The sequence below is a fragment of the Bacillus rossius genome, chromosome 17 (assembly GCF_032445375.1).
Source record: "Bacillus rossius redtenbacheri isolate Brsri chromosome 17, Brsri_v3, whole genome shotgun sequence".
In the NCBI taxonomy this organism is placed as follows: domain Eukaryota; kingdom Metazoa; phylum Arthropoda; class Insecta; order Phasmatodea; family Bacillidae; genus Bacillus; species Bacillus rossius.
Genome location: NC_086344.1, coordinates 38,606,187 through 38,633,376, shown reverse-complemented (window position 1 = coordinate 38,633,376; position 27,190 = coordinate 38,606,187). Strand labels below are relative to the sequence as shown.

The 27,190-nt window shown below is 43.2% G+C and overlaps 2 protein-coding genes across 2 annotated transcripts; one reads left to right on the top strand and one right to left on the bottom strand.

The window, feature by feature from the left end:
* The first annotated feature begins 756 nt into the window (after positions 1-756).
* LOC134540830 (tubulin beta chain-like) lies at positions 757-6,817 on the top strand. The gene is made up of 6 exons (XM_063383796.1): positions 757-1,000; positions 1,861-1,969; positions 3,125-3,480; positions 4,535-4,987; positions 5,393-5,621; positions 6,542-6,817. The coding sequence occupies exons 1-6, from the start codon at positions 944-946 to the stop codon at positions 6,670-6,672; spliced, it is 1,335 nt and encodes a 444-aa protein (XP_063239866.1). The 5' UTR covers positions 757-943; the 3' UTR covers positions 6,673-6,817.
* Positions 6,818-8,392: 1,575 nt separating this feature from the next.
* LOC134540829 (tubulin beta chain-like) lies at positions 8,393-27,102 on the bottom strand. Its single transcript, XM_063383795.1, has 6 exons — positions 26,877-27,102; positions 11,854-11,962; positions 10,859-11,214; positions 9,679-10,131; positions 9,100-9,328; positions 8,393-8,674 (listed from the first exon to the last, which is right to left on the bottom strand). The coding sequence occupies exons 1-6, from the start codon at positions 26,931-26,933 to the stop codon at positions 8,538-8,540; spliced, it is 1,341 nt and encodes a 446-aa protein (XP_063239865.1). The 5' UTR covers positions 26,934-27,102; the 3' UTR covers positions 8,393-8,537.
* Positions 27,103-27,190: the final 88 nt, after the last annotated feature.

The following is a 27,190-nucleotide window of genomic DNA, read 5'->3' as shown; positions in this document are numbered from 1 at the left end:
AACGTGGGGGCCAAAGGAAATGAGCTCTGTCGTCTCGACCATTACGACCAATCCAACAGCAAGGGACTTCGATTATTAAAATTTAAACAAAAAATGTGTTGTACTTAAATTACAGATTCTCTCTCAGCAAATTGCAGAACACACAATGCTTTGCGCTCAGGAGTCGCCATTTTGTCGTAGGTGGCGCTGCAAGCGAGAAAACAACAAAGCAGTACTCGTGCATGCGCTTATCTAAAACTGTTTGAGTTACTGTTTGATTGTGACCTTGAGCGAGCACACTACAGCACTTACAGTTGGTACTATTAAAATTTATACCTGGGACATTATTTTGTGGACATTCTGTATGAAGGAAAGGCCACTGTGGCCACGTTATCTTTTCTACTAGCCTACGACAAACTATCTGACGATGCCAATTCTCAGTAAAATGGATCAAACACTTTCCTCCAGTCACTATCACCGTGTCGGCGTGCACAAAACTGTGACAGCTGCTACAGCCGAGATTGCGTGACCTCTGAGATCTCAGTAGCTTCGGCAGGAAGGATAGCCTCCAACCCAGATGCCAGCAGCACTTAGAAGGCCCGTAAAACAAATGTTGAAGGTAAAAAATAAATAAGAAAAACAGAATACTACTTATGTCAACATTTTTTCGGGGTGTATTTTGGATATCCCTTAGAGATGCTGAGGTTACTTATCAGTCACTGTGGAAAACCACATACAATGAATGCTATAAATAAGGATATAAGTTGCTGATAGCAGAAAGTGTAAAACTACTCTTTTTCTTCTTAGTACCATAGAGCAAGCCGAAATCTCCATGTTAAATCGTACAAACAAAATCTAAACATATTCTGGCATTATAAACGATCAGTTGTGTTCTTTTTGGTTAGAATATTTTATATGATATTTAATTTTTATCTAACTGTTTTATTTTACTCCATATACAAATATGCGTGAAATAGTTCATATGCAAGCAGGACAGTGTGGAAATCAAGTGGGAGCGAAGGTGAGTAACATTTATGAATACAAGTATGATGAGCTCGTTGAAGTTCACGAAATAGGCAGTTTCTAGTTATGATTATCATAATCGTATTATTCTAATTTTTATGATTATTATAATTGTGAACGATTAAATGCATTCGCTTTAAAATTCTATACTGCTTAAGTATACAACAATGGAAAACTGTAGATGATTATCAAACGCAATATCAGTTTCGGTGAATCATTCATGAAATAATATGTTTTGATAATTTTATCCAGACAGGAGTCAATGATGATATAAGAAGAATTAGAATCATTAATGATACAAACTTATTATTGCGCCCTAATAACTCAAAAATATAGGGACACAAAAGACTAGAATACTTGTCTGAGGGAGTATTTTAAGTAATTTAAAGTATATGATTTCCACCCGTTGATGTGAATGCAGAGAGCATGCCACAAGGCCCCTGTTCACTTAGGTCATATCAAAAACTACACTCACTATATGCTGATGGAGTGGTAGCAAATTGAATGAGAATCACATAGCTGTAAAAACATGAATAATTAAAAAATTAAAAATGTATTTTCACTTGCAATTGGGATTTTTCACCCGGTGGTAAGGAGTCCCCCCCTCCCCTTTTCTGAAAGGTTTTCTAAACAGGACCTCTGCATCTCTCATCTCTAACATTTCTTCCTCCGTCCTATTCCACTCTTTCCCTGTCTTCACTCAGTTGAAGTCTCATTGTACTCGTATTACAGGCCAACATTATGTGTATGAGTGTGTGGTAGGATAGAGAGCCGTATAACTTCATAGTTAATATGTTATAAACACAGCCTAAAAAAACATGATTGTTTAACATTTTACTCTGCCGACATGGGCCACAGTTCTGGGAGGTGATATCGGACGAGCATGGCATCGACCCAACCGGAACGTACCACGGCGACTCCGACCTGCAGCTGGAGCGCATCAATGTCTACTTCAATGAGGCGACAGGTTGGTGTTTATAGTACTATAAAATAATCATGATAGTTTTTTGTAATTTTTGATTGTCATTTCTGTCATCTGGTAAGGGGAGTGACCTCACTCTTGCGGGAGAAAGTGACAGCCTGTGAGTTGTCGTAGTTGTTACTGGTTCTAGTATCCGAGATTCTATCAAACAGAACCACAGAGAGAGTGCACTGGAGCGAACACATAGCCCCTTGGGACTCACGGCAAACCTCTGCCCCCTCGTGGCACTAATGTGTTTGCCAGACATGACTCTGCCGGGCGTGTCCCTGCCTCAGGCACCCTCAGTTGCCTGGATGGGAACTATAAGTGGTGAATGGGCTGAATCTGCGGGCAACAGCAGATGTCGTTGAGACCTTTTCTGGGCAGGAAAAGGGGGAGGGGTTCAGCGACTGGAGGGCCGCCGGGTCCCAAAGGCCTGCCTCTCAGTGAAGAGCCAAAGGCTGATTGGGAAAGGAGAGGACTGAAAAAACGGTTGGCGGTGCCAAGTGCATCCGGGTCTTAATCGGCTGTAAGCCCTCTAGGCCATGGTGGTTCAGGGGGGAGGGGGGAGTGACCGAGGCATGAAGAGGTCCTCCTGCATTACTGGCAATGGCACTGACATATAGTTTTAGTTGAAGCGAACAATCTGACGCCTGCTAGCACCATTGAAAATTTGTAGTAGTATGGGCTGATCCTTGAAGTGAATGGATTCCTTTTGAGGTTTTCTCTGTTAGCCCAGGGTCAGATTAGTGTAGGTTTCACACTTGGCAGAGGTGCTCATATCGCTTGGAGCAAGATTGGAGGTTTCCAGACCCTAAAAAATGCGGATGTGGTGAGTGGCGATACAGCCTCAGTTACTAGCCCAGACAGCTAGGAGAGATTGGATAGGCCACTTTTCGCCCACGGGTTTAGCCTGTGTGACTGAGGAGTCCCAATATGATGTAGTCGATCCAAGTAGGCGCCAAGGTCCCAAGCCACACAGTCAACTGTCTGGTTAGCTGAGACAGCCAGGGGGATCATGGTGGTGATTATGCTGGGATGGGTGACGACAGTCTCTCGTCATAGCCGAGGTTTTAATGACTTTCACGATTGCGTAAACAGTGTATCCGTTTTCTCACCTATGGGGTGGTAACGAGAGTACATGGAGGTGTGACGTCCCAGGAGGCAAGTACGTGCCGCGAGCCGTGCTGATAGACCTCGAGCCGGGGACCATGGACTCGGTCCGCGCCGGGCCGTTCGGCCAGATCTTCCGGCCGGACAACTTCGTGTTCGGCCAGAGCGGCGCGGGGAACAACTGGGCCAAGGGCCACTACACGGAGGGCGCGGAGCTGGTGGACTCGGTGATGGACGTGGTCCGCAAGGAGGCGGAGAGCTGCGACTGCCTGCAGGGCTTCCAGCTGACGCACTCCCTTGGCGGCGGCACGGGTTCCGGTTTGGGCACTCTCCTCATCGCCAAAATCCGCGAGGAGTACCCCGACCGCATGATGCTGACGTTCAGCATCATACCTTCGCCCAAGGTGTGTAAACACTAACTCTCTTACACAGAATCCTTTTTAATGTGTTACAGAATGTGTAAAAAAAATAGCAGTTATATGTGTAACTATTTTTCTAGTGTTTTATAATATACAGTATTGCTTCTCCAGATTCAGTGGTGCGTGGATCTTCCAGGCATATGTTCCCCATTGCAGGCGACTCATCACTAGCCCAAAACCGCATGCACAATTTATCAAGGAGGCCGGTTGTCACCTGCAAACTCCATAGTTTATCATCTTGGAAGGCTCGCTATGGCATCAGGTTGTGGGTTGTGGACCCTTAAGGTCACATCCAAGTGTATAATTTGGATCTTCAAGGTATCTGAGAATACCTTCGTGTAGTCCAAGAAGGCCAAAGTGACTTGTGCCATAAAGTCATAGAGGATATAGCACATTTAAGATCAAAGGCCATCACTCTGAACTGAAAGCTGCACCCATCTGGTACATTAAAATCTTATTGGTCTCTATATATGTGCCTTATCGGTACATGCAGTAGTCAGCTTCATGTATAATATACTGTGTACTCTGGCCTTCCCTAAAATATCTATGGTGGCATTTAAAATGAGATGTAGTAGAATAATGCTTATTGTAAAAGTGCACAACTTATGGAAGTCCATACATGAACCATCTTATCATGTCAAGCACTGCTCACAAAGAAATAAAACACGACAATGGATTTTCGTAAATTGTATATATGGTGGTGGTAATTATCTTGTTATTGCTACCATAGTTTCATATAAATAAGTCATACAGATAGAAAACATCCTAATTTTCTATCGGCAATCTGCGCAACATGGCTTAATAATCTACAGTACTGGTAAATAGTTCCAAATTTCGCTAAGTAATGTGTAAAATACCTATGACATGTACAGAGAAACACGCCAAGTTCCTTAAAAATTAACATCAAATTTTACAAGTAGAGCATTCGTGGTATCCGGACATATGCATGAATCACTAAAATTAACCCTGAAATTGATCTCTACAGCACCATATAATAAGTCAAATGTAAAGTCATCTGAACTAATATGTTTGACTGCAGGTTTCTGACACGGTGGTGGAGCCCTACAACGCGACCCTATCCGTGCACCAGCTGGTGGAGAACACGGACGAGACATTCTGCATCGACAACGAGGCCCTGTACGACATCTGCTTCCGCACGCTGAAGCTGACGACGCCCACGTACGGCGACCTGAACCACCTGGTGTCGGCCACCATGTCGGGTGTGACGACCTGCCTGCGCTTCCCCGGCCAGCTGAACGCCGACCTGCGCAAGTTGGCCGTCAACATGGTGCCGTTCCCCCGTCTGCACTTCTTCGTGCCCGGCTTCGCCCCGCTCACGTCGCGCGGCAGCCAGCAGTACCGCGCCCTCACGGTGCCAGAGCTGACGCAGCAGATGTTCGATGCCAAGAACATGATGGCCGCCTGCGACCCGCGCCACGGCCGCTACCTCACTGTCGCCGCCATCTTCCGTGGCCGCATGTCCATGAAGGAGGTGGGTATGATTGTATTACATAGGTATTCTATATTTAATTTACTGTAACTTCTTATCATTATTATATCAATAACCATTTCTATATAGGTTAAATTATAAAGTATCTGTATGACCAAAAATGTGTTGCTTTCTAAAATTAATATCATTTATAATCATTTTTATTTGGCAATTTCATTTCCAATTTTTTGATAGAATTTGTCTAATGGTAGATTCATAGTTGAAAAATAAATTAAGGTATGTAATAAAAGAAACAATAGCCATATTTTAAAATTTGGTGTTGGTTATTTGGAAAAACCTTACCTAGAGTCACTAGGTTTCAAATGTGGATAGCTTGTGTGGGATGCAAGATCCCTGATAACTGAAGTGGTGTCTAAAGAACGAACTAAGTTGATGTTGGCTCCACAGGTTGACGAGCAGATGTTGAACGTGCAGCAGAAGAACAGCAGCTACTTCATCGAGTGGATCCCGAACAACGTGAAGACTGCCGTGTGCGACATCCCTCCGCGCGGACTCAAGATGTCCGGCACCTTCGTGGGCAACACCACCGCCATAATGGAGGTGTTCAAGCGCATCGGGGAGCAGTTCAGCGCCATGTTCAGGCGCAAGGCCTTCCTCCACTGGTACACGGGCGAAGGTAAACAATATTTCGATGAATGACATCTTGGTTCTCGGTATGCTGCGTTTGTTGGTAGTCATTTCGTGAATGCGACGGAGGTTAAGTAACCGAAATGTGTAACAATCATGGTGCTGCCATCTGTGGTGGTTAGCGCAAATAAAGATTATAAGGACATATAGTATTAATGGTTTAGTATATTATAATAACATTCCTTGTCAAAAATTAGGTCCAAAGCCTGGGTTTAGTATTTTGTCTTTTTTATCAGTGCTGCTTTATTATATATTTTAAATTTTCGTTCTGGAAATATACTGATTCGACAGTGTGCATACATTCTGCATCATTTGTACCTCTCCTCTGCCATCTCGTCCACTAACGGTCCCTCCACCATGTTCCTAAATGTTCCCCTCCTCTCATGATCTCCCACCACGTACCTGATATTATCGTCATGAGATCGGAATTTTAGTAACACTCGGAAGTTGTTGCCCCCTCAGCAAAGAAGTTTCACTTCAAAAACCTTTTTAATTTTCGTCATTGAAAACTATCATTGGAACACCCTCTAACACCTATTTCTGAAGGTGCATCTTGCACTACTGTCTGCAGGCCTGGACGAGATGGAGTTCACGGAGGCGGAGAGCAACCTGAACGACCTGGTGGGCGAGTACCAGCAGTACCAGCAGTACCAGGAGGCCACGGCAGAGGAGGAGGTTGTGTGTAGATGACAGTGGGCCCACTGCTGTAGAAGTCACGCGGCTTGCACTACTGTCTGCAGGCCTGGACGAGATGGAGTTCACGGAAGCGGAGAGCAACCTGAACGACCTGGTGGGCGAGTACCAGCAGTACCAGCAGTACCAGGAGGCCACGGCAGAGGAGGAGGTTGTGTGTAGATGACAGTGGGCCCACTGCTGTAGAAGTCACGCGGCTTGCACTACTGTCCGCAGGACTGGACGAGATGGAGTTCACGGAGGCGGAGAGCAACCTGAACGACCTGGTGGGCGAGTACCAGCAGTACCAGGAGGCCACGGCAGAGGAGGACCTGGGCGAGGAGGAAGAGGAGGTTGAAGCTGTGTGAACACTTTGCGCATCCTGTTCGCTGCCCAGCACTTGTGTTTTACTGTAAATGTTGTGTTTTGTTTTAATTGCTATGTAACATGTTCCTGGTTAAACAATTATTTATTCAAACAAATCCATTCTAAAAACATTTATTTCCTCAAAAACCTGATGTAGTTACATTTGAATTAGAGCAGAATTTATAGTATCCTAGTGTTACAAAAACATTCCTATTCAGCACATTATTATTTATGACATTTTTCTGCAATGCAGCAGAAACATCATAATATTTGATTTTAATAAGCATGGAATTCGTTATATGTAAATTGAAGTCTGTGTGGCGAATACAGCACACAAACGATGTGTGCACGCTGCCTACACATTTCACTATAATATTTTAATGTGGCTACAATGTTCTGCAACATGACTGCATGTGGCAGTCGAGATATCGCTCCGCCTGCCAAAAGAAAAAATTAAAAAAGGTGGCTGGTGGCCTAACTTAACGGGCATCGCAGGTAACTTGTCGCGCTGCAAAAGCAGCGTGCTCTGTCGGGGCACATGCGAAACAGACTCGAGGATAGTTAACAAAAGTCCTGCAAGAGGGGACTTGCGTAAGCCTGGGCCTTATGGGACCAACTGGTTTTTCGCTCTGTCGGGCTAAAAGGAAAACAGAGTGAGGTGTGTTTGCGGCTGCTAGAGTTCCCGCTACATGCTGGTTTAAAGTAAAGTAGTTGGCATCTTCGCTACGAGATGGCGAGGGCAGACCCTTGGCCGACGGGCGAGATGTCCTTGATTCCGGCTCGCCGAGAGCCGAGGTCAACGGCCCGGCCAGTGCTCTCGGGGAAGTTCCTGGAAAAGATGGAGGGGGTACCTGCTAGCTCGTGAGAAATTTGCTGGGGCGGGCGTCCGATACGTGCCCGACAGCCCTGGAACATTATAATGGGGCATGACTGGAGCTGCTAACCTAAGCTGAGCTCTGGGAAGAGGGCTGCCCTGGGAGGACGCTGAGAAAAGCACTTGTCACGTTCATGGCCTGAGGCGGGAAGGAAAATGATGTCTGATACTTGGCTGGCGAAATTACACCAGGCTCTCGATTGCGTCACTGGGAAAACATAGCGGGACTCCAGTAGGAAAGATTTGATCGGATGAACAATGGGCTAACAAAGTTAATATTGAGGATTTTAGGTGAAAAATTAATTTGTGCCAATTATTTCAAATTTGCAGTTCACTAGAGAATAAATAAAATATTACCATGTAAAACTCAAATAATAATTAAATCTAAAAGCTCAGAACTTAAACTACAATTTCTAGTCTCACAGTTTCTAGGCCATTCTAGTGTATTTTAAAACTGTTGCCAACTTTTCACAGCTTCTTCGAAATTTACCAAAACAAATACATGAAATAAGTTATAAAAAAATTTAAATAACCTATGGTAGTGAAAAAACAAAAAAAAAAATAGTAAAAAAATATAAAAAATTGGGTGTAGCAAAGCCTATGCCACAACAAAGTGGAAAATGGTGCTATTTAAGCAGTTTTATTATCTAAAAATTGATTACACAGCACTTTCTTTGCCCCAGTTTGCCCCCACTTCAAGGTTTCAGAAGGGGGGGGGGGGCAAATACCCTTGCCCCCCCCCCTTTTGTTGCGCCCCTGGGTTGTTGTAAAAATGCAATGCTTCAGATTTTTATTTGTGTGCGTGTATGGGCTGCTTGTCATTAGTTGCTAAACATATGCGAGGAAGATTTATAAAAATCTTAACATTTATTGAAACGCCCATGAAGGAACTAACAAATACAGAACTGGTGCGAGGACTGGTCACATCAGCGCAACGCAGTGCAGCGTAGAGGTGAACACGTGGACGGGCTCGCGCCGCCAGGAAGGAGCAGGTCACGGGGTCCCGAACACCTCATCCTCCTCCTCATCCTCGAAGTCCTCGTCTGCCGTGGCCTCCTGGTACTGCTGGTACTCGCTCACCAGGTCGTTCAGGTTGCTCTCCGCCTCCGTGAACTCCAGGTCGTCCATCCCTGCACGCACGGGGCACTCGAGGAAGTCGGGAACCGTCGGGAGACAAAACCCGCTTCACGCCTGGGCCAACCGGGCTTTTGCCCACAGCGCCAGTCTTCAAGGGGCGGGAGAATTTCAGGTGCGAAAAACATATGCGGCCAAAAGAATTTTGAGGGCCCGGAAAAATAAGTTTTTTAACAAACGGCAATGATATACAGGTCAAGGCAAATGTTAGTTTATACTAGCTATTGCAGTACGCTTTTAAAAACTAGGCCTTGAACCTGAATGTAAAGCAATCATTCACCAAAATGCTTGAATACCTAGAGCAGAATCTACAGATTTGGTCTAACTCGTAACTATTCCTCACCCTTTTGAACGGATTGTCTAAATTTGCAAACATCTGTAATTAATGTCACTGTAAATAAAACAGTTGTTCAGAGGTTACCTTCGCCCGTGTACCAGTGGAGGAAGGCCTTGCGCCTGAACATAACTCTGAAGTGCTCCCCGATGCGCTTGAACACCTCCATTATGGCGGTGGTGTTGGCGACGAAGGTCGCAGACATCTTGAGCCCCCGCGGAGGGATGTCGCACACGGCAGTCTTCACGTTGTTCGGGATCCACTCGATGAAGTAGCTGCTGTTCTTCCGCTGCACGTTCAGCATCTGCTCGTCAACCTGTGGGTACGGGCGGGTGGCAACTCACTCGGCAATTCATGTTTAAGAGACTACAAATACAGGAAGATCAAACTTACTTATTCCCGCTCAACTAGATATTTCCACGATGGGAAAACACACTTGGTCTATTTTCACAAGGTATTAAAAATTCCTTTACAATTTTTAGATCCCATTCAGATCAATTAATTAACTTCAGTAACACACTTTATGTCTTTAGAGAATAACCCATGAATGGGGTAACTAATTGCTGGAATCTTTGCAAAATTATGATGATATAACTGATGAATGGATACTAGTCAATATATCTATTTAGCAATATTAGTTCAGACGTAAGTGAAGAGTGTACCCACCTCCTTCATGGACATGCGGCCACGAAAGATGGCGGCGACAGTGAGGTAGCGGCCGTGGCGCGGGTCGCAGGCGGCCATCATGTTCTTGGCATCGAACATCTGCTGCGTCAGCTCGGGCACCGTGAGGGCGCGGTACTGCTGGCTGCCGCGCGACGTGAGCGGGGCGAAGCCGGGCACGAAGAAGTGCAGACGGGGGAACGGCACCATGTTGACGGCCAACTTGCGCAGGTCGGCGTTCAGCTGGCCGGGGAACCTCAGGCAGGTGGTCACACCGGACATGGTGGCCGACACCAGGTGGTTCAGGTCGCCATACGTGGGCGTCGTCAGCTTCAGCGTGCGGAAGCAGATGTCGTACAGCGCCTCGTTGTCGATGCAGAAAGTCTCGTCCGTGTTCTCCACCAGCTGGTGCACGGATAGGGTCGCGTTGTAGGGCTCCACCACCGTGTCGGACACCTGCAGTCAAACCCAATCATTCACAACCCATTAGTCAGTTTCATATTTAAACATATAACTTAATCGGTAGAAAACTCATTCTGTTTTAAGGAAGTAAGCATTATATCGTTATTTTTAATGTGCGTTAAATTTTTATAGCACAGAATTTGTGATGCTTAATATTGTATACTTCACAACAATGTAAGCGTTAAACATAGTAAATACCATTGCACTACCTTACAAGTATACATTATTACACAGAATAAAGGAAATATAAAACCACTGCACAAAACCCAAATGTTATAATATAGCCGTAGAATGATTGCATGTTTCACCATTGTGACATACAAGCTTAGATTATTCCTCGCAAATTGTTAACAATTGACACTCTTACAACTCGAAGAAAGTTGGTGCGATGTTAGTTCATTGCATATGAACATGCTTAAAAACCCAGAATACTTGTCTATAGCCACAAATACAAATGATTCGCTCCCAAAATCCAGCAATATTAGCTATTTTTTTTATTTGGTAATGCTATCTTTGTAGTTTTGAAAGAGACTAAAAACAGTTTGTGTATACTACTAAAGTAGAACACCACAAACGAATTTTAAAATATGTGTTATCTTCAATGCCAAGTGTTATGATATTATAATGAAATAAATCAAGGACCGTGTGTACTTCCCTCTTTTTTTGAGTTATTGTAAGAACACATTTGAATCAGAGCAATTGTTATGTGGTATATCCCAACCTTGGGCGAAGGCATGACGCTGAACGTGAGCATCATGCGGTCGGGGTACTCCTCGCGTATCTTGGCGATGAGGAGGGTGCCCATGCCGGAACCCGTGCCGCCGCCCAGGGAGTGCGTCAGCTGGAAGCCCTGAAGGCAGTCGCAGCTCTCCGCCTCCTTGCGGACCACGTCCATCACCGAGTCCACCAGCTCCGCGCCCTCCGTGTAGTGGCCCTTGGCCCAGTTGTTCCCCGCGCCGCTCTGGCCGAACACGAAGTTGTCCGGCCGGAAGATCTGGCCGAACGGGCCCGAGCGGACCGAGTCCATGGTCCCCGACTCCAGGTCCACCAGCACGGCCCGGGGCACGTACTTGCCTCCTGGGACGCCACAACTCCGTGTACTCTCGTTTCCATTCCGGTAAAAAAAAAAAAACTACGGGCCGTATTCCAAGACACAAAAATAAGGGTTAATTTGTTGAATATGCAATACCTGTACCCTAACCAAATTCCAAGTGCACGATAGGACACGGCCAGTCCCTTATTTTTAGGGCATTGATTTTTGGTGTCCTATCCGTTGCCGTTTTGATTTATAACTGTATATATATTTTTCCTTTTTAATGAACTTTAACGGAAATTTTACGATAACAATTTCCCCCCTCCCCCTAATATCTTAAAAAACAGCAAACGTAAATACGACCAAAAATTCATCGTTTATTCTTGTACAAACAAAATTAAATATTTTATTTCACATTATAATTCCATAGTTTTAAAAAATAAGCTAAAATTACGATGGATTCCACGAAGTACAACTGTTTATAGCCTCGCACAAGTCCTCGTTTATTAAAACGGCTGCCGATCTGATACTTTACAGGGGTTCACTTAGGACATGTTTTGGAATATGACCCGAGAGTTAGGGTACAGCAGTTGCCTAACCAGGCAGTGCATATTCGCTACCTTACTCAAACGTCTTGGAATACCGCCCTACATGCAGCGTGCTCACTAGGACCGTTCACCAACCTGTGGCCTCTGTGTAGTAGACATTGATGCGCTCTAGCTGCAGGTCGGAGTCGCCGTTGTACACTCCACTTGGGTCTATGCCATGTTCGTCCGATATCACCTCCCAAAACTGTAGAGCACACGTTCAGACAAGTTTTTATCCTACTGTGGGGCTAAATGGTTGGCATTATGGGCACCACCTACATGGACATGCAAATAGTTTGCAGAGCTTCAGAACAAAAACCTCGCGATTTGAAAATTGTTCAAGATATCTGAGTGGGATCTGTTTACGAAAATCATTCAAGTACACACTGAGGGCGGATGAGAAGTTCTGTTCTCACTTTTCGTTTTCAAACTGTATTTTTTTAAAAAAAAAGTGAAGTTGGCTGTTACCTGTGGTTTCGGAATACATTTTACGTGGGCAACTCCCAGTAGAGATTCTTAAAATCACTCAAGGAACTTGCAATGTACATTTATCTTCTTTTATATGCCAACGCTCTTAGTTGCCCTATGCATGATGAGAAGTCTGTGTGCCAGTACACAGCCTTGTGCTTTGAGACAAAACCACGCTAGAAGCATCAGCGAGCGTCCAAATTATCATCCCGCCTTACTAACACAAATATACCTCTAACTAGGTGAGCCCAGAGCTTTAGCGGTGCCACTGGCCTTATTCATGACATCCCTCTTGGGTTCTACATGCTCGTGTGTGCAGTATTCGGCTCTACGTGCAAGTACGTGCAATCTTAGACTCGTATGTGCTAGGGTGTGGAAACTTCAAGCAGTGATCCTATGATTGTATGGTGGAAATATCCCTTCATGTACGTATCCTACTGTACATGTTGTGTACCACTTTTTTTTTGTATCTAAACCCGCACATGAAAACACAAGGTTTATCTTTTCTTTTCCTTTTTCCAAAAAAAATACTGTTACAAACGGAGATAGGACCGCAACGTGTGGCAGGTTCGGAGCTGGTTGGCGGCCCTGCACGACCACTGACGTCACGCATCGTCACGTGGTTTTCGATACCCCCCTCCCCTCCTCCACTCCCCGCGCAACGTCCTTCCTCGACATCGTTATCTATCGCTGAGCGACCTTGAGAATTCTGAGGGCCGCTTGCGTAGAGTGCCATGAATAAACGCCGCCTTTCTGGATGTTCGGATGTCTAGATAATGGGAACACGCTCTTTCTCTCTCTCTCTCCCCCCCCCCCATATTTTCCCAACAACTCTAAACTTTATTACACTCTATTCCCAGCCAGGCCCATGTGGAAGGGGAGGGGGGAACTAGTTTCAGACGGTGCTCATTTAACCTTCCGATTTATTAAAAAACCATAGTAGATTATCTTCAGCCATTCTAAATAGTAATAAATAACAAAAGAGTGCACAATCGCTGGTGGTTTCCTACTAATAACTTTGTTGTTCATTGTTATGGTACATTCCCCGTGAAAAGTATCTTGGGCAGGCGAAAAAAAACTTTTGAGAAAAATGATGATGTTTCGTGAATTTAGCTATAAAAATTAATTATCTATTGATAAGTGTATTTTTTTACTAAGATTTTTCCTTAATTTTTGATACCACTGTTGAGCTTTTAACATAATTATATTCAATTCTGATGCGAAAAGGAAGACTGCAATAAAATTGACTTACAACACTTTGCCTTTCACCCATCCATATGGTAATGCCGTAGAGACATGCAAAATTCGCGGATTCATTTCGCGATAGGCTAGCATCAAAACAACTATACCTTCGTACCGCTTCTGCTTATTGGCCCACATTTTATCCGGGTAACTGCGAGCCAATGGGAAACACTAAACCAAGAAAGTTCCGAATTACGGACAGCCTAGTTGAGACGTCTCACGCGTCAGTAGCCAATGAACAGGTGTCATTTCCGCGAGTATTTAAAGGACTGTGGAGTCTATCCTAGAGTTCAATGAATCCGCGAATTTTGCAGGTCTCTTAATTCGAATTCCGCGTTATTTCCTGATGTCGCAGGCTAGATCCCATAATCGTGTCCATAATCTAGCCGGTGTCACTTGCTTATTGGCTGCCGTCTACCGCGACCTATCCTGATCGCCCCTGGTTCGATCACGTGTTCCTTAAGCGTCGTGATTGGCTTCTAGTTCCTCAAGGCGTGTCCAATAATTATTTATCTAACAACAAGGATAATTAAAACGCACACCCGTTTGAATTCAACCCTTCCGCCAAATAAAAAATGGTTGCCTGTAAAGTCGGTTTACGGACGATAGTTTAACGTGACAACGTCATAACAAAATAATTGAAGAAATGATTGCATACTTTTAAGAATAAAATTGGATCATTTTAATTGAATTATCACTATTTTGTATGGATACAAAGAAGGAGTGAAATTAAATCTACAATTTAATTGATAAATTTACTTTTATTTGCACTCATTAATTCAAATATGTTGATTACTTTAACGAAGAGATTATTTTAACTGTAACTTTTATACATGTTTGGTATTTAACTTCTTCCAAACTGTGTTATTCTGTTAAGGATAGGACGATGATAGGAAAAGTAGGAAACGAATGGGAGTGTTTCAAGTTTAATGTGAGTAGTATAGCTTGGCCGGTCCGGAAACAGGCCTCAGGCGGTGGAGCCGAGAGCCGGCTCCGCCATCTTGGATTGTGGCGTCACGGCGGCCATCTTGGATGGTTGTGACCTTGACCTTTGACCTTGACCTTGAATTTGATCCTCAAAAATCGCCAAAATCCGCCAAAATCGGGCAAAATTTGCCCAAAATTCCTCAAAAATCGCCAAAATTTCCATTTCTGTGGAAAAAAGTTCCGCCAAAAAATCTCAAAAAATTCCACAAATTAAAAATTTCTCATTTCGAGGGAAAAATTTCCCGTTTCGAGGGAAAAATTCCCGTTTTTAGTCCTTAAAAATCCCAGCGGCTGAAAATTCCTAAAACTGGCTTAAGCATCCTTAACTCAAGCCTCAGTTAAGCCATTTCTAGGAATAAGGATACCATGACCGCCATCTTGGATTATGTCGTCACCGTTGCAATTTTCGTTACGGTCGCCATCTTTAACTTTTTTATTATCCGATTTTAATAAAAAAAATTAAAATTTATTAAAAAAATTCAAATAATAAAATTTTTAATAAAATATTTAAAAAGCATACTTTTTCGACACGGAGCTCGGAGTCCTCGGTTCGAACCCGACGAATGCAAAAAAATAAAAATGACGACCGATCCTTCCCTCGTGGTGGGTGCTGGCAGACTGACTCCCACCACTTTTTATCATCATCTAGTATGACGTCATGGCCGCCATCTTGTCTTCGATGCTGGAAGCCATCATCATTGTATCGTCGGCTAAAGTGCGCCGATGACATGTTAGTTTAATTCGTATCCGCTAGAGTGCAGTAATAATTTATTACTGTGACACCCGCCATCTTGTCATTTGGCCGCCATCTTGAAAATCCGTAATTATTTATCTAGAAATTCGGGAAAAGTTCCAAAATTCATTAAATAAATCACTCATTAATTTACATATTGTTTCGATCGATTCCCGTCCTCGGTTCGATACCCGATCGTTGCAATAATGTTTAATCTTATGTAAAAAAAATAATTTAAATAAACCATGTTCAACATTCGTAAAGAGACTATAAATCCTCTACGACCACCATCCTATCAGACATCAAGACCACCATATTGGAAATTCGTAATTTTAATGCTAGAGATCCGGGAAATAGTTCAGAAATCATTAAATAAATTTGTAATCCATATAATGATTGATTGGATCGACTAAGGTCCTTGGTTCGATCCCTGGCCGATACAAAACAACTTTAATTTAAAAAATGCTAAAAAAGTGTTAGGTTTGAGAAAATAAAAACACCACAAGTTCTTTTAAAAAAAATTTATTACATAAATTCAATACACTACTACAAGTACAAAAAAATACACAGACAAATTACTAAAGTTTTGTGGATTTCTCGACATCTGCATCTGCCACCCACGAATTAAAGCGAGGTGGAAAGCCCCACCACTTGACGTAGGACCGTCCATTTCTTCGTTTTATAATCTTCTCCACCAAGTACGTATCGGGATACAACGTAGGCTGAATCTCTTCGGCATAGAAACCTCCATGGATAGGTTTGTGGTCCAAATCTTCGAGGTAGTAGGTCCTAGGCTCTGATTCACGAACATGTGTCACACGGAAAAGTTCGGGACTCCAGTTTGCAGTGAAACCTTTCTCGAAGATACCTTTCTGCTTGGAGATTCGCACAATGTCACCGACGTTAGCTTTACGCTTTCGTGGATCTTTCTTCTTCGTGTTGGAAAACACTGTTTGAAGCAGGCGATTGTCCGTTACGTCCTTTGGCTTCATTTTCGTAGTAGAATGCACCGTGGAAGTATACTCGCTTATTAGTTTCGACAAGATGTCAAGCCACTTGTAATTTCCGTTAGCCGTGAACTGTCGCCACATCTTGGAACGCAAAGTTCTGTTAAACCTTTCGATAACGGAGGCCTTGACGTTACTAAATGTAGAGTAGTGTTTGATGCCATACTTCTTCATCAAAGCCTTGAAGGTTGCATTGTAGAATTCTTTCCCGAGGTCCGTTTGCAGGTGCGACGGTACACGTCCATCACGCAAAATATTGTTCATGGCCTTGGTTACGTCAGTTGCAGTCTTTGATTTTACAGGTCTAGCCCAAGCGAACTTGCTATAAACATCGATGACTGTCAACATGTACTTGAAACCTTTATTCAATCGGGAATACGGTATCATCTCAACAAGGTCCGCCTGGAATAAATCATCAATTCCACGAACTATGACTTTGCGACGAAGGTATTTTCGTCTAGCAGGAGCATGAAGTTCGCGAGCGATTCCGGTTCGACTCATTGTATGTAGCCGGCTTCCTTCAGTTCTTCAAGTATGGAGACTATTTCGTTGATGTGCGAATAGTTTCCTACACTAAGCGAAGCATGTAGAATTCTAAGGCGATCAACTAATTCATTAGGGTCGTCCCAATATACATAGTCAAATGTCTGACCACTTTCTAGCCTTTTTAAACCTTCTCCGTGTATTGTTAGTTCACTGAAGAGATTAGCGAGAATGTCCATTTTTTCATGATCTACATCTTTATATACACCACTATCTGGATCGTTATCGCGAAAATGTGCATTGGTTAGCTCTAGCAGTTTTTTGTACTCTTGTAAGTCGTTGTGAGAATATCCTTTAGGTTCCCTGCGAAACAGCAATTCGTACAGACCCGGAGTCCCGCGCGTTTTGAACTCTGCTACGCGCACGATGTTTCCTGGTAGAAAGTCTATTTCTTTAGCACCGAGGAACCACTTATTATGTTTTCTGTACACTCCGTAGGTCGTGTCATTATTCCGGCTCGTAAACGATGTCAGGTATGGTCGGACCATTGCATTAACTTGATGTCCCTTTTTCGGTATTTTTTTCTTGTGCATGGACTCTGTACTTGTTAAGTCCTCTTCTTCTCGATCTGGTTCATACTTTCTCTTCTTTACAGTCGGCATTTCATTTTCAACTTCTGTCTTCACAATGAAGGCTGGTTCTTCCTTGTTTTTAAGTTCGTCGAGGCGACTAGTGATTGGTTTAAATATCTCCTCATTTTCCATCTCACGTGCAAGTCTGGTTCGTCTAGCAAGTAAATATTTTTCACGAACAGACTGTATAGCTCGATGAAGGTCACTGGCCAGGTCCGACATTGTACTGGCTGAAAACTTATTGCAAGACCTCCTTATATACTTTTTTATTCGTTCGCAGAAACTTCTTTCTTGTGTTTGGCCAAATCTGAATTTGTTGACGATTGAGATAGTGATGCTTTCAGACTACTTTGAAAAGTCCTCAGATCGTCCCGTCTTTGTGCATTCGATACTTCGATCATGTCGCGAATGCGAGAATCCGAAGCTTCCACGCGCTGGTCTATGGCTACAAGGTACTCAAGAAATTCCTTTTTCACCCCGTCTACTTTTTGAGCCAGTAGCGAAATGTATTTGCGGATAACGTTGTCATGAGACTTGAGAGCAGTACGTAAGTCTCGACTGCTACGACCGAATTTCGAAATGCTATGACTCATGTTTGGTGATAAACTGATCGAAACCTCGTCTGTACCTGCCCTTATATAGAGGCCAGTCTTTGACTATAACTAGGAATCCGTGTTCTTCTTTCCAACACAAGGAGCACATGTCTTTGAATTCCTGGAATGTCATGTCGGTGTTTACGTGATCATCATAAGCGTGGCGTAAATTAAGTTCGTCCATGCGAAACAAAACTATGACATTTGCGTTGTCTCGTAGGAGATGTTTTGGAATACGACTGTACGTCTGACACAGGTAAACGCAGTCTACCTTGGCGTGTCTGCCCATGGAAAAGTACTCTTGTATTATGCCTTGTTTCTCGCACATTACATCGTCGAAAACAAACACGGAATTGGCTTTTGCTTCGCTTGGAGGTGCAACATCGGTATTATCGCTAAACGGAAAATACTCCAGACCATCCACAGATCGTAGAACAGTTGCTAGGCGCTGGTACTTTGGCTGTTGCAACGACTTGGAATACAAGTAAACGTTCTCGAACCGAAGACCATTTGGTTCCTCCAGTAAACTCAGTAAAACACACGTCTTGCCACAGTTGGACGGACCCGCCATTATGCATCGTACAGCAGAAGGCAACAGTAAGCCATGTCGTGATTCACGCGCACTAAATACATCGTCTTGCGTAATGCGCACGGGCAAACACACGTCTTGCTTGACGACCTGCATTGTACTAAAGTAATTGTATAAAATCAAACACATTTATACTTTCTGGTCAGTTGTGCGTAATGACTCGAAGAGGTAAGAACAAAAAACACATCGGTGCGGGACTCGTAAACTCGCTGATAAACAACCTACCATTCGAGCTACACATTCCCGGCTACAGATTTTGCGGCCCCGGAACTAAACTAGCGAAAAGGTTAGCTCGCGGTGACGTGGGCATTAATTCTCTCGACGAAAAGTGCAAGCAGCACGATATCGCATATTCATTAAGCAAGGATCTGGAATCCAGGCACCGGGCCGACGAGACATTGGCACAGGAAGCCGAAGATATAAGTAAATCGTCGAACGCGGGACTAGGAGAGAAAATCGCAGCGTGGGGCGTATCTAAGATCATGAAGGCAAAGACGAAATTAGGACTGGGCGCTCGTCGAGCCGGCTCCATCAAGTCAAAGACTAACTCGCGCAAGACCAAACGCAAGATCGGTGCAGGTGTGCAAAAAGCCAAGCAAAAATTACAGACTCTCGACAAGAAGATTATAGGAGGATTTCTTCCTTTGCTTTTGCCTGCATTGGGTGTTCTCGGCGGCCTCATCGGTGCAACGAGCGGTATAGTGCGGGCAGTCAACACTTCGAAGAATGAGCGCAAGCAGTTAAAAGAAGCACAGCGACACAATGCCAGCATGGAAGCCATTGCCATCGGTAAAAAAAACGGCGCAGGACTGTACTTACGACCTCACAAGACAGGCCGAGGCATGAAAAAGAAACGAATGAAAAAATCCTAAGTTCTTTGCCGAAACGTCCGCTCACCAACGTAGATTTAATAAAGTACGCACGCAAACTTAAAATAGCAAATTTCCGCGGCGTGTTTATGCGAGACACTTTGCCCAGCAAGCCAAAGACACGTGAGTGCGCCATAATTAATTTAGACACGTCGGCGGGTCGAGGCACGCACTGGGTAGCCTATGTAAAGACTGGAAACATGGCCGAGTACTACGACAGTTTCGGTAATTTACGCCCTCCGCCAGAACTTAGGTTGTACCTGGACCGGTCCACTACGTTGTTTTACAATTACGAAACGGAACAGAGGCCAAAACAAACAAACCTCGGACACTTGTGTCTTCGCTTTTTAACAAACAAAAATTAGCTGACCAATAAAAATTGCTACTTAAAGGTTATGCAGTGACGATTATTTATTAGTCATGTCGATAACACTTACCTTGACAGGTCACGCATCTGAGCTGCGGGCGGTTCATTTCCCGCCTCTGGATTTAGTCGGAGAATGGTGTATCGGACTCGTAGATTTTCAAACGTATAATGCCATACCTAATATCGACGAGGAAAACTGCAAAATGTGCTTCTTGAAAAGTGATGGAACAACAGCTCAGGAAGTTGTCATACCTACCGGCGCATACGAGTTGAGCGATATTACAAATTACATCAAGCAAGCCCTGTCTCCAAACACAATTTTCGAATTGCGAGATAATCCAAACACTCAAAAAAGCATTCTAACATGCAGTGAAAATGTCGACTTTACGAAACCTGGCACCATAGGTACCATGCTCGGATTCGAACCGAAAATATACGCAGCCAAGACCTTGCACGTCTCCACGCGACCTGTAAATATCATGTCGACAAATGTAATACGCATAAACTGTAATTTGGCAAGTGGAACGTATCTCAACGGAAGACTAAGCAACATGCTGCACGAGTTTTCGCCGATGGTCCCGCCAGGATATAAACTGGTAGAAGTACCGCAAAGTATCATTTACGTTCCAGTCGTCGTGAAGTGCGCACACGAAGTCGTCGTCAGAATCGTTGACCAGCGAGGACGATTGGTGAATTTTCAAGACGAAGAAATTACATTACGTCTGCACTTGAAGCGATGGGCATAAAGTTCGTAACACCGAACAGTTATAAAAGAAATCGTATTGTCGTGAATAAGAACAGTTCTCTACCAGACATCGGTGCGTTAACACCTGACAACATAAAGTATCTTCTCAGTATTGGACAAGTGCCGAATAAATATGGAAGACGAAATCCTCAACGTGGAAGATCCGGTCATTTTTGATGACAGCATTACGAAAATGGAATTGCACGAGTACCAGCCTTTCCTGCTCGGACCGTACGCACTACCATCGGAAGTACGCATTGCTGTACAGCACCAAGATATTTGTACTTTACCTTCGCAGTCATTTCTACGTATAAGAGGCACGCTTACAAAAGCGGATGGTACGCATCCGACAACGACATCAATATCCTGCAATGGTATTCTTCACCTAATCGAGCGCATTACTTATGTACTCAATGGTGTCGAGGTAGACCAGACGAGAGATGTAGGCATAACATCTGCTATGAAAAATTACCTTTCGCTCACGCCAAATGAACTGTCTGCTGCAAAGATGGCCGGTTGGGCTCTCGAGGATGAATATAAGCTTCCGGTTTATGCCGAAGGGAAGTTCGAAGTTTGTGTTCCTCTGTCCATGCTTCTCGGATTCGCTGAGGACTACAAGCATATAATCATTAATTCGAAACAAGAGCTCGTACTGCTTCTAGCCAACACGCACATTAATGCAATTGTCGCCGCTGCTGAAAACCCTCAAGATGTTTCGCTAACACTTCAGTCTATCGAGTGGATGCTGCCCCACATCCAAGTGAGCACCGTTGAGCGAGTCAAGATGTTGAAGAACATAGAAAATGGCAAGAACTTCGATGTGCCATTCCGATCCTGGAGCCTGGAAACTTATCCTGGCTTGCCTCATAGTCAGCGTATCAATTGGATAGTAAAGTCCAGCTTCGCTACGGAAAAACCAAGATACATCATCGTCGGACTTCAGACCGGAAGACAGCTTAATGCAGGAGTAAGTCGCTCCATATTCGATAACTGTCAAATACGTAATGTAAAAATATTTTTAAACAGCGAAAGTTATCCGTACGTTGACATGAACATGGATTTTGAAAGTGGAAGATTTCTTCTAGCATATCAAATGTATGCCAAGTTTCAGCAAGCTTACTACGGTCGGATACAGTCACCGATACTGAGTCCCGACAGTTTCAAGAACAAGGCACCGTTAATGGTGTTTGACGTTTCCAAACAGGATGATCGTATAAATTCAAACATCATCGACTGTAGGATCGAGATAACGACTAGCGGAAATATTCCGCCAAACACCTATGCTTTTTGTCTGATACTTCACGATCGGCTTGCTTCGTACAATTGTCGAGACAAACTTGTGAAAATTCTGACATAAATACCGTTTCGTTTTCTATGATAATTTAGTTATAACCGAGCATTGCTAGCCACAAGATGTACTGCAACCTGCAAGGTTTCCAGAGTCAAAATGGATTCGTGCTCAAGGAAATTAGCGTCACCTCCGGAGACAAGACTCGAACCCGCAGCTTCCGACCTCCGTATCCGTGGAAACTACTAGACGAAAAAAGTAAACGGTCGAATGAATGGTTATGTAAATATTATCATGGACTAGAGTGGGACGAAGGAAAAATTCCGTACCACCAAGTGAAAAACACTATTGAAGATTTACTACTGCAAAAAGAAATAATCTACGTTGCCGGACCTGAACAGAAGAAATGGCTACGAGAACTGTGTGACGTCGGAGCAGCTGAAATTGTGGATATACAGACCGACTACGGCTGTCCTTCCCTGCGCAAGCTTAGTGCAATATACGCCGTGCAGCTACGTGACAAGTTTGAACGTGTCTGTGCCTGTACAAACTCGCAGCTAATGCAGAAATGGCACACTCAATGTTAGTAGGAGCCTGCATATATAAATGGCGTACCTATGTACGTGCCTTCAGTTGACGTTCGGCCTGCAAGAAGATGTTTACGTTTCATCCTGCTAACGTGTACGTGTGCGCAAGACCTAGCTTCAGCAGTGTCGAGTACAGCTACTGGGATTCCGGGTATCTACGTACATATACAGAAACCTGTGATGGAGGCGCTCAGCATTGGCGGTTTGCGCACTTTCCTGTGTCCTACGAACCGACTCAGCAGCTGGTAGCTTGTTGCGAACCTGGAAACTGTGCCGTCTATCACATGAGGCCACACACAATCCTTCCTGCTAGCATCGCTGAGGTAGTCGCCTCGTCTGCATGTGCAACACCAAACATGGACGTGTTGCAACCTGTTGCGACCTGTGATGCTTCTACGCAGACGTCCAAACGGTGTGCGTCTCGTCGTCGCAGTTCAGGCAGTGAATCTGTCCCAACTAGCACTGAGCCAAAGCCCAGGCGTAGACGTGGTCACAGACGTCATCGACCATGTCTTGTCGGAGTTGTCAACGTCACAGAAGATGACCAGCTGGAAACCTGTGTTCCTGATCCTGTGGCCTGCGAACCAGTTGGAACCGGAGTCAACGAACCAGTTGGAACCGGAGTCAACGAGTCAGTTCGTGCGGCATTAAAGACTTTGCTTGTGAAAATGCTTGATTCCTTAACCTAATATGTATTTGTGTACTCTTTATAAATAAATGTGTAAAACTTGAACTCGTGTGTTTTTATTTCTACAATTTTTAGGTACCTAATAAAAAAATAATTTTAAATACAGACATTATTTTGACTCATGTAGTATACCAGTAGACCGCGGGTATATAAGCGAGGTTCGGACGACTGGACCCGCAGTTCACCTCTGGCCGCGGTGCAGTACGGACGTGCTCTCTCCATTAAGTATCGTGACATTTAGTTATGTTGACCGGAATAAACTGTCTACCGTCAGCAGCGGGGACCTCGATGGCAGCAACGATGATGGAGTCGGAGATCCTGATACCGACTGCAGAGGAGACCACGGCAGCGGAGAACTCAATGGCTGAGGTGCCGACAGCTGTGAAGATCCCGATACCGACTGCAGAGAAGACAACGATACGTGCTGTTCCATCATCAGCTGAAGTTTCATCATCTGCATTCCATACATCGATTAATGAAGAGCATACATCGCATCAATGCAAATATTGTGGTGCATCAATAACCTGCAGTAGGTCTCTGACAATCTCTCGAGAGACATATAAGTGCGACAAATGCGATAAGGTTTTTTCGCATTGTAACAGTCTGGACAGTCACAAGATTATGTGCATAGGAAACGAATCAAGTGATAGTATGCTTCCATACCATCAGACATCATCATTTATTGCCTTACCTGAGGCGATAGTCAACAAAAGAGCAGTAGTCAATTGCCAAAACTTCAAGGACCAGTTTTGTTTTAAATGGAGTATTTTGGCAAGATTTGTCGAGGGAAGTCATCAAAACCGTGTTGATAAGAGGTATTATGCTTTGGAGAATAAGTACAACTTCGATGGACTGTGCTATCCGCCGCCGTTAAATCAGATAAAAGTTTTTGAGAAAAATAACCCTGAAGTCTCAGTTAATGTGTATGCGCTAAATGAGGATAATAAAGTGTGTCCGATTCGTGTAACCAAACAAGAAAGAAAAAATCATTTCGATTTGTTGCTTGTGACAAATGAAAGCGGTTCTGCACACTACTGCTACATCAAAAACTTCTCCCGACTTGTGAGACCCCAGGTTACAAAACATCAACAGAAGATTTATATGTGTAAGATGTGCTTTAAGTATTTCGCTAATCGACCTCGAAAATCAGGACTCACAGCTATACAGTGTCTTGAACAGCACAAGATTAAATGCGGAAATAAATCTTAACCAAGTTTTTAGTAATTTGTCTGTGTATTTTTTTGTACTTGTAGTAGTGTATTGAATTTATGTAATAAATTTTTTTTAAAAGAACTTGTGGTGTTTTTATTTTCTCAAACCTAACACTTTTTTAGTATTTTTTAAATTAAAGTTGTTTTGTATCGGCCAGGGATCGAACCAAGGACCTTAGTCGATCCAATCAATCATTATATGGATTACAAATTTATTTAATAATTTCTGAACTATTTCCCGGATCTCTAGCATTAAAATTACGAATTTCCAATATGGTGGTCTTGATGTCTGATAGGATGGTGGTCGTAGAGGATTTATAGTCTCTTTACGAATGTTGAACATGGTTTATTTAAATTATTTCTTTACATAAGATTAAACATTATTGCAACGATCGGGTATCGAACCGAGGACGGGAATCGATCGAATCAATATGTAAATTAATGAGTGATTTATTTAATGAATTTTGGAACTTTTCCCGAATTTCTAGATAAATAATTACGGATTTTCAAGATGGCGGCCAAATGACAAGATGGCGGGTGTCACAGTAATAAATTATTACTGCACTCTAGCGGATACGAATTAAACTAACATGTCATCGGCGCACTCTAGCCGACGATACAATGATGATGGCTTCCAGCATCGAAGACAAGATGGCGGCCATGACGTCATACTAGATGATGATAAAAAGTGGTGGGAGTCAGTCTGCCAGCACCCACCACGAGGGAAGGATCGGTCGTCATTTTTATTTTTTTGCATTCGTCGGGTTCGAACCGAGGACTCCGAGCTCCGTGTCGAAAAAGTATGCTTTTTAAATATTTTATTAAAAATTTTATTATTTGAATTTTTTTAATAAATTTTATTTTTTTTTATTAAAATCGGATAATAAAAAAGTTAAAGATGGCGACCGTAACGAAAATTGCAACGGTGACGACATAATCCAAGATGGCGGTCATGGTATCCTTATTCCTAGAAATGGCTTAACTGAGGCTTGAGTTAAGGATGCTTAAGCCAGTTTTAGGAATTTTCAGCCGCTGGGATTTTTAAGGACTAAAAACGGGAATTTTTCCCTCGAAACGGGAAATTTTTCCCTCGAAATGAGAAATTTTTAATTTGTGGAATTTTTTGAGATTTTTTGGCGGAACTTTTTTCCACAGAAATGGAAATTTTGGCGATTTTTGAGGAATTTTGGGCAAATTTTGCCCAATTTTGGCGGATTTTGGCGATTTTTGAGGATCAAATTCAAGGTCAAGGTCAAAGGTCAAGGTCACAACCATCCAAGATGGCCGCCGTGACGTCACAATCCAAGATGGCGGAGCCGGCTCTCGGCTCCACCGCCTGAGGCCTGTTTCCGGACCGGCCAAGCTATACTACTAATGTGCCTCGAAAAAGTCAAATCGATGGTTGTTCCAATCGAGTGGAAGAGAGATAGATGCGGCGCAAGCGTACAATGAGCGTAACGGGACACAGCGTAATGAGACAATGTGTGTAACGGAATACTTTTTCGTGCGTGCAGCCGGCGTTCATCGATATATTAGACATTGTCACGTCAAAAACGCATTTTTCTGAGGTTTCGCGTGAAGCATTATTCGACACGTATTTCCTTGTGGGTTTATCGGTGGTCTAGTTATCCAGTCTGTAAGTACATAAAACAAGCAAACAAATACACGCTTTCAATTTCTAGTCTATCATCAGTTGAATCCGCGGCGCACGAAATATTTTGGTCTCTGGCATTGGCATGGTGTATTCGCACGTAACTGTAGGGCTCATAATTATTGTGATTTTAGAATTTGAACAAGTAACGAATAGTTGTACAACTTAAGTAGTAGTTTATGAGGAAACATGCATATGTGACACTGGTTGACGTATAAGTATCTGCAACAATTGCAACTCTTTTTTTTTTAAGAAGCTGACATAATAATTGACTTGTTCTAAGAAAAATAAAACCAAGACTACAAAAGTAATTTGTTTCACTATACAAAAAAAACGAAAAAATTTGGCTTAAGCTATTGTTACATGCAACGATTACACTTTTCACTTAAAACTCGTGAACTCAGATGTACGAAAATTATATAATTAAAATGAGCATTCGTTCAGTGAAGCCTTTTTAGTAGCAAAATTATTTGGTAAATGATAACAATTTAAAAAAAAAACAGCTAGAAATTTACACTCAACGACCATAATTTTTTTGACGTGATAACATCTTATAAATCTATGAACGCTGGCTGCACGCACGAAAAAGCATGACTCATTGTCACGTTCCGCCTGAGCAGAGCGTGCAAGAACCTGCCAACCACCGTGCGAGAAATTATTCTATAATATCAAACAGGTTAAGTCGGGCTTTTTAACTATTTGTCCGTGATTATATTTAAACAAAGATATTTAAATTAAATGTGCAAAAACTGTAAATAATATTTGAAAATTAAAAAGTATGCAATATTTCATAAATGTTTTCTTATGACATCACGTAAAATTATCGTCCGTATACCGACTATACAGACAATCCCTTTTTTTATATTTTACAAATAATAATATTAGTTTGGTTTCGTAATTACAACACGTCATTGCGGATAGCATTTAAAATCTTGAGTTGATAAACAAAACGTCGTTTTGCCAAATGCGCGTGTCTTACCTTGGCTCCCACCTGGTTCCCGCACTGCCCTACCTGCAGATGAACGATTTCGCGCATCTTGAATCAATTATCAACTTTGAAACTCTATTCGCTGCCCGTCACTCGCTTGCGAGGAATGCAATTCCAGAATCAAATAACACAAGCCGATAATCCAGTCCAATAGATTCAAATATACAAAGAATGTATTTCCATGGAGGTTCTGCTCGACTCATAGAACGTATATAGTACGCATTGACTGTGCCCACTTCATAGAGAGACTGCTTTCCGTACCTACTGCTCATGCGCCCACGAAGCAGTTCTCAGTCTCTTCAACA

Coding starts and splice junctions, on each gene's coding strand:
- LOC134540830 (XM_063383796.1), top strand. CDS start 944: ATGCGTGAAATAGTTCATATGCAAGCAGGACAGTGTGGAAATCAAGTG. Junction 4,988..5,392: donor GCCGCATGTCCATGAAGGAG/GTGGGTATGATT, acceptor TTGGCTCCACAG/GTTGACGAGCAGATGTTGAA. Junction 5,622..6,541: donor CCACTGGTACACGGGCGAAG/GTAAACAATATT, acceptor TACTGTCCGCAG/GACTGGACGAGATGGAGTTC.
- LOC134540829 (XM_063383795.1), bottom strand. CDS start 26,933: ATGCGCGAAATCGTTCATCTGCAGGTAGGGCAGTGCGGGAACCAGGTG. Junction 11,963..26,876: donor GGAACCAGGTGGGAGCCAAG/GTAAGACACGCG, acceptor TGTGCTCTACAG/TTTTGGGAGGTGATATCGGA. Junction 10,132..10,858: donor GCGTCATGCCTTCGCCCAAG/GTTGGGATATAC, acceptor GTTTGACTGCAG/GTGTCCGACACGGTGGTGGA.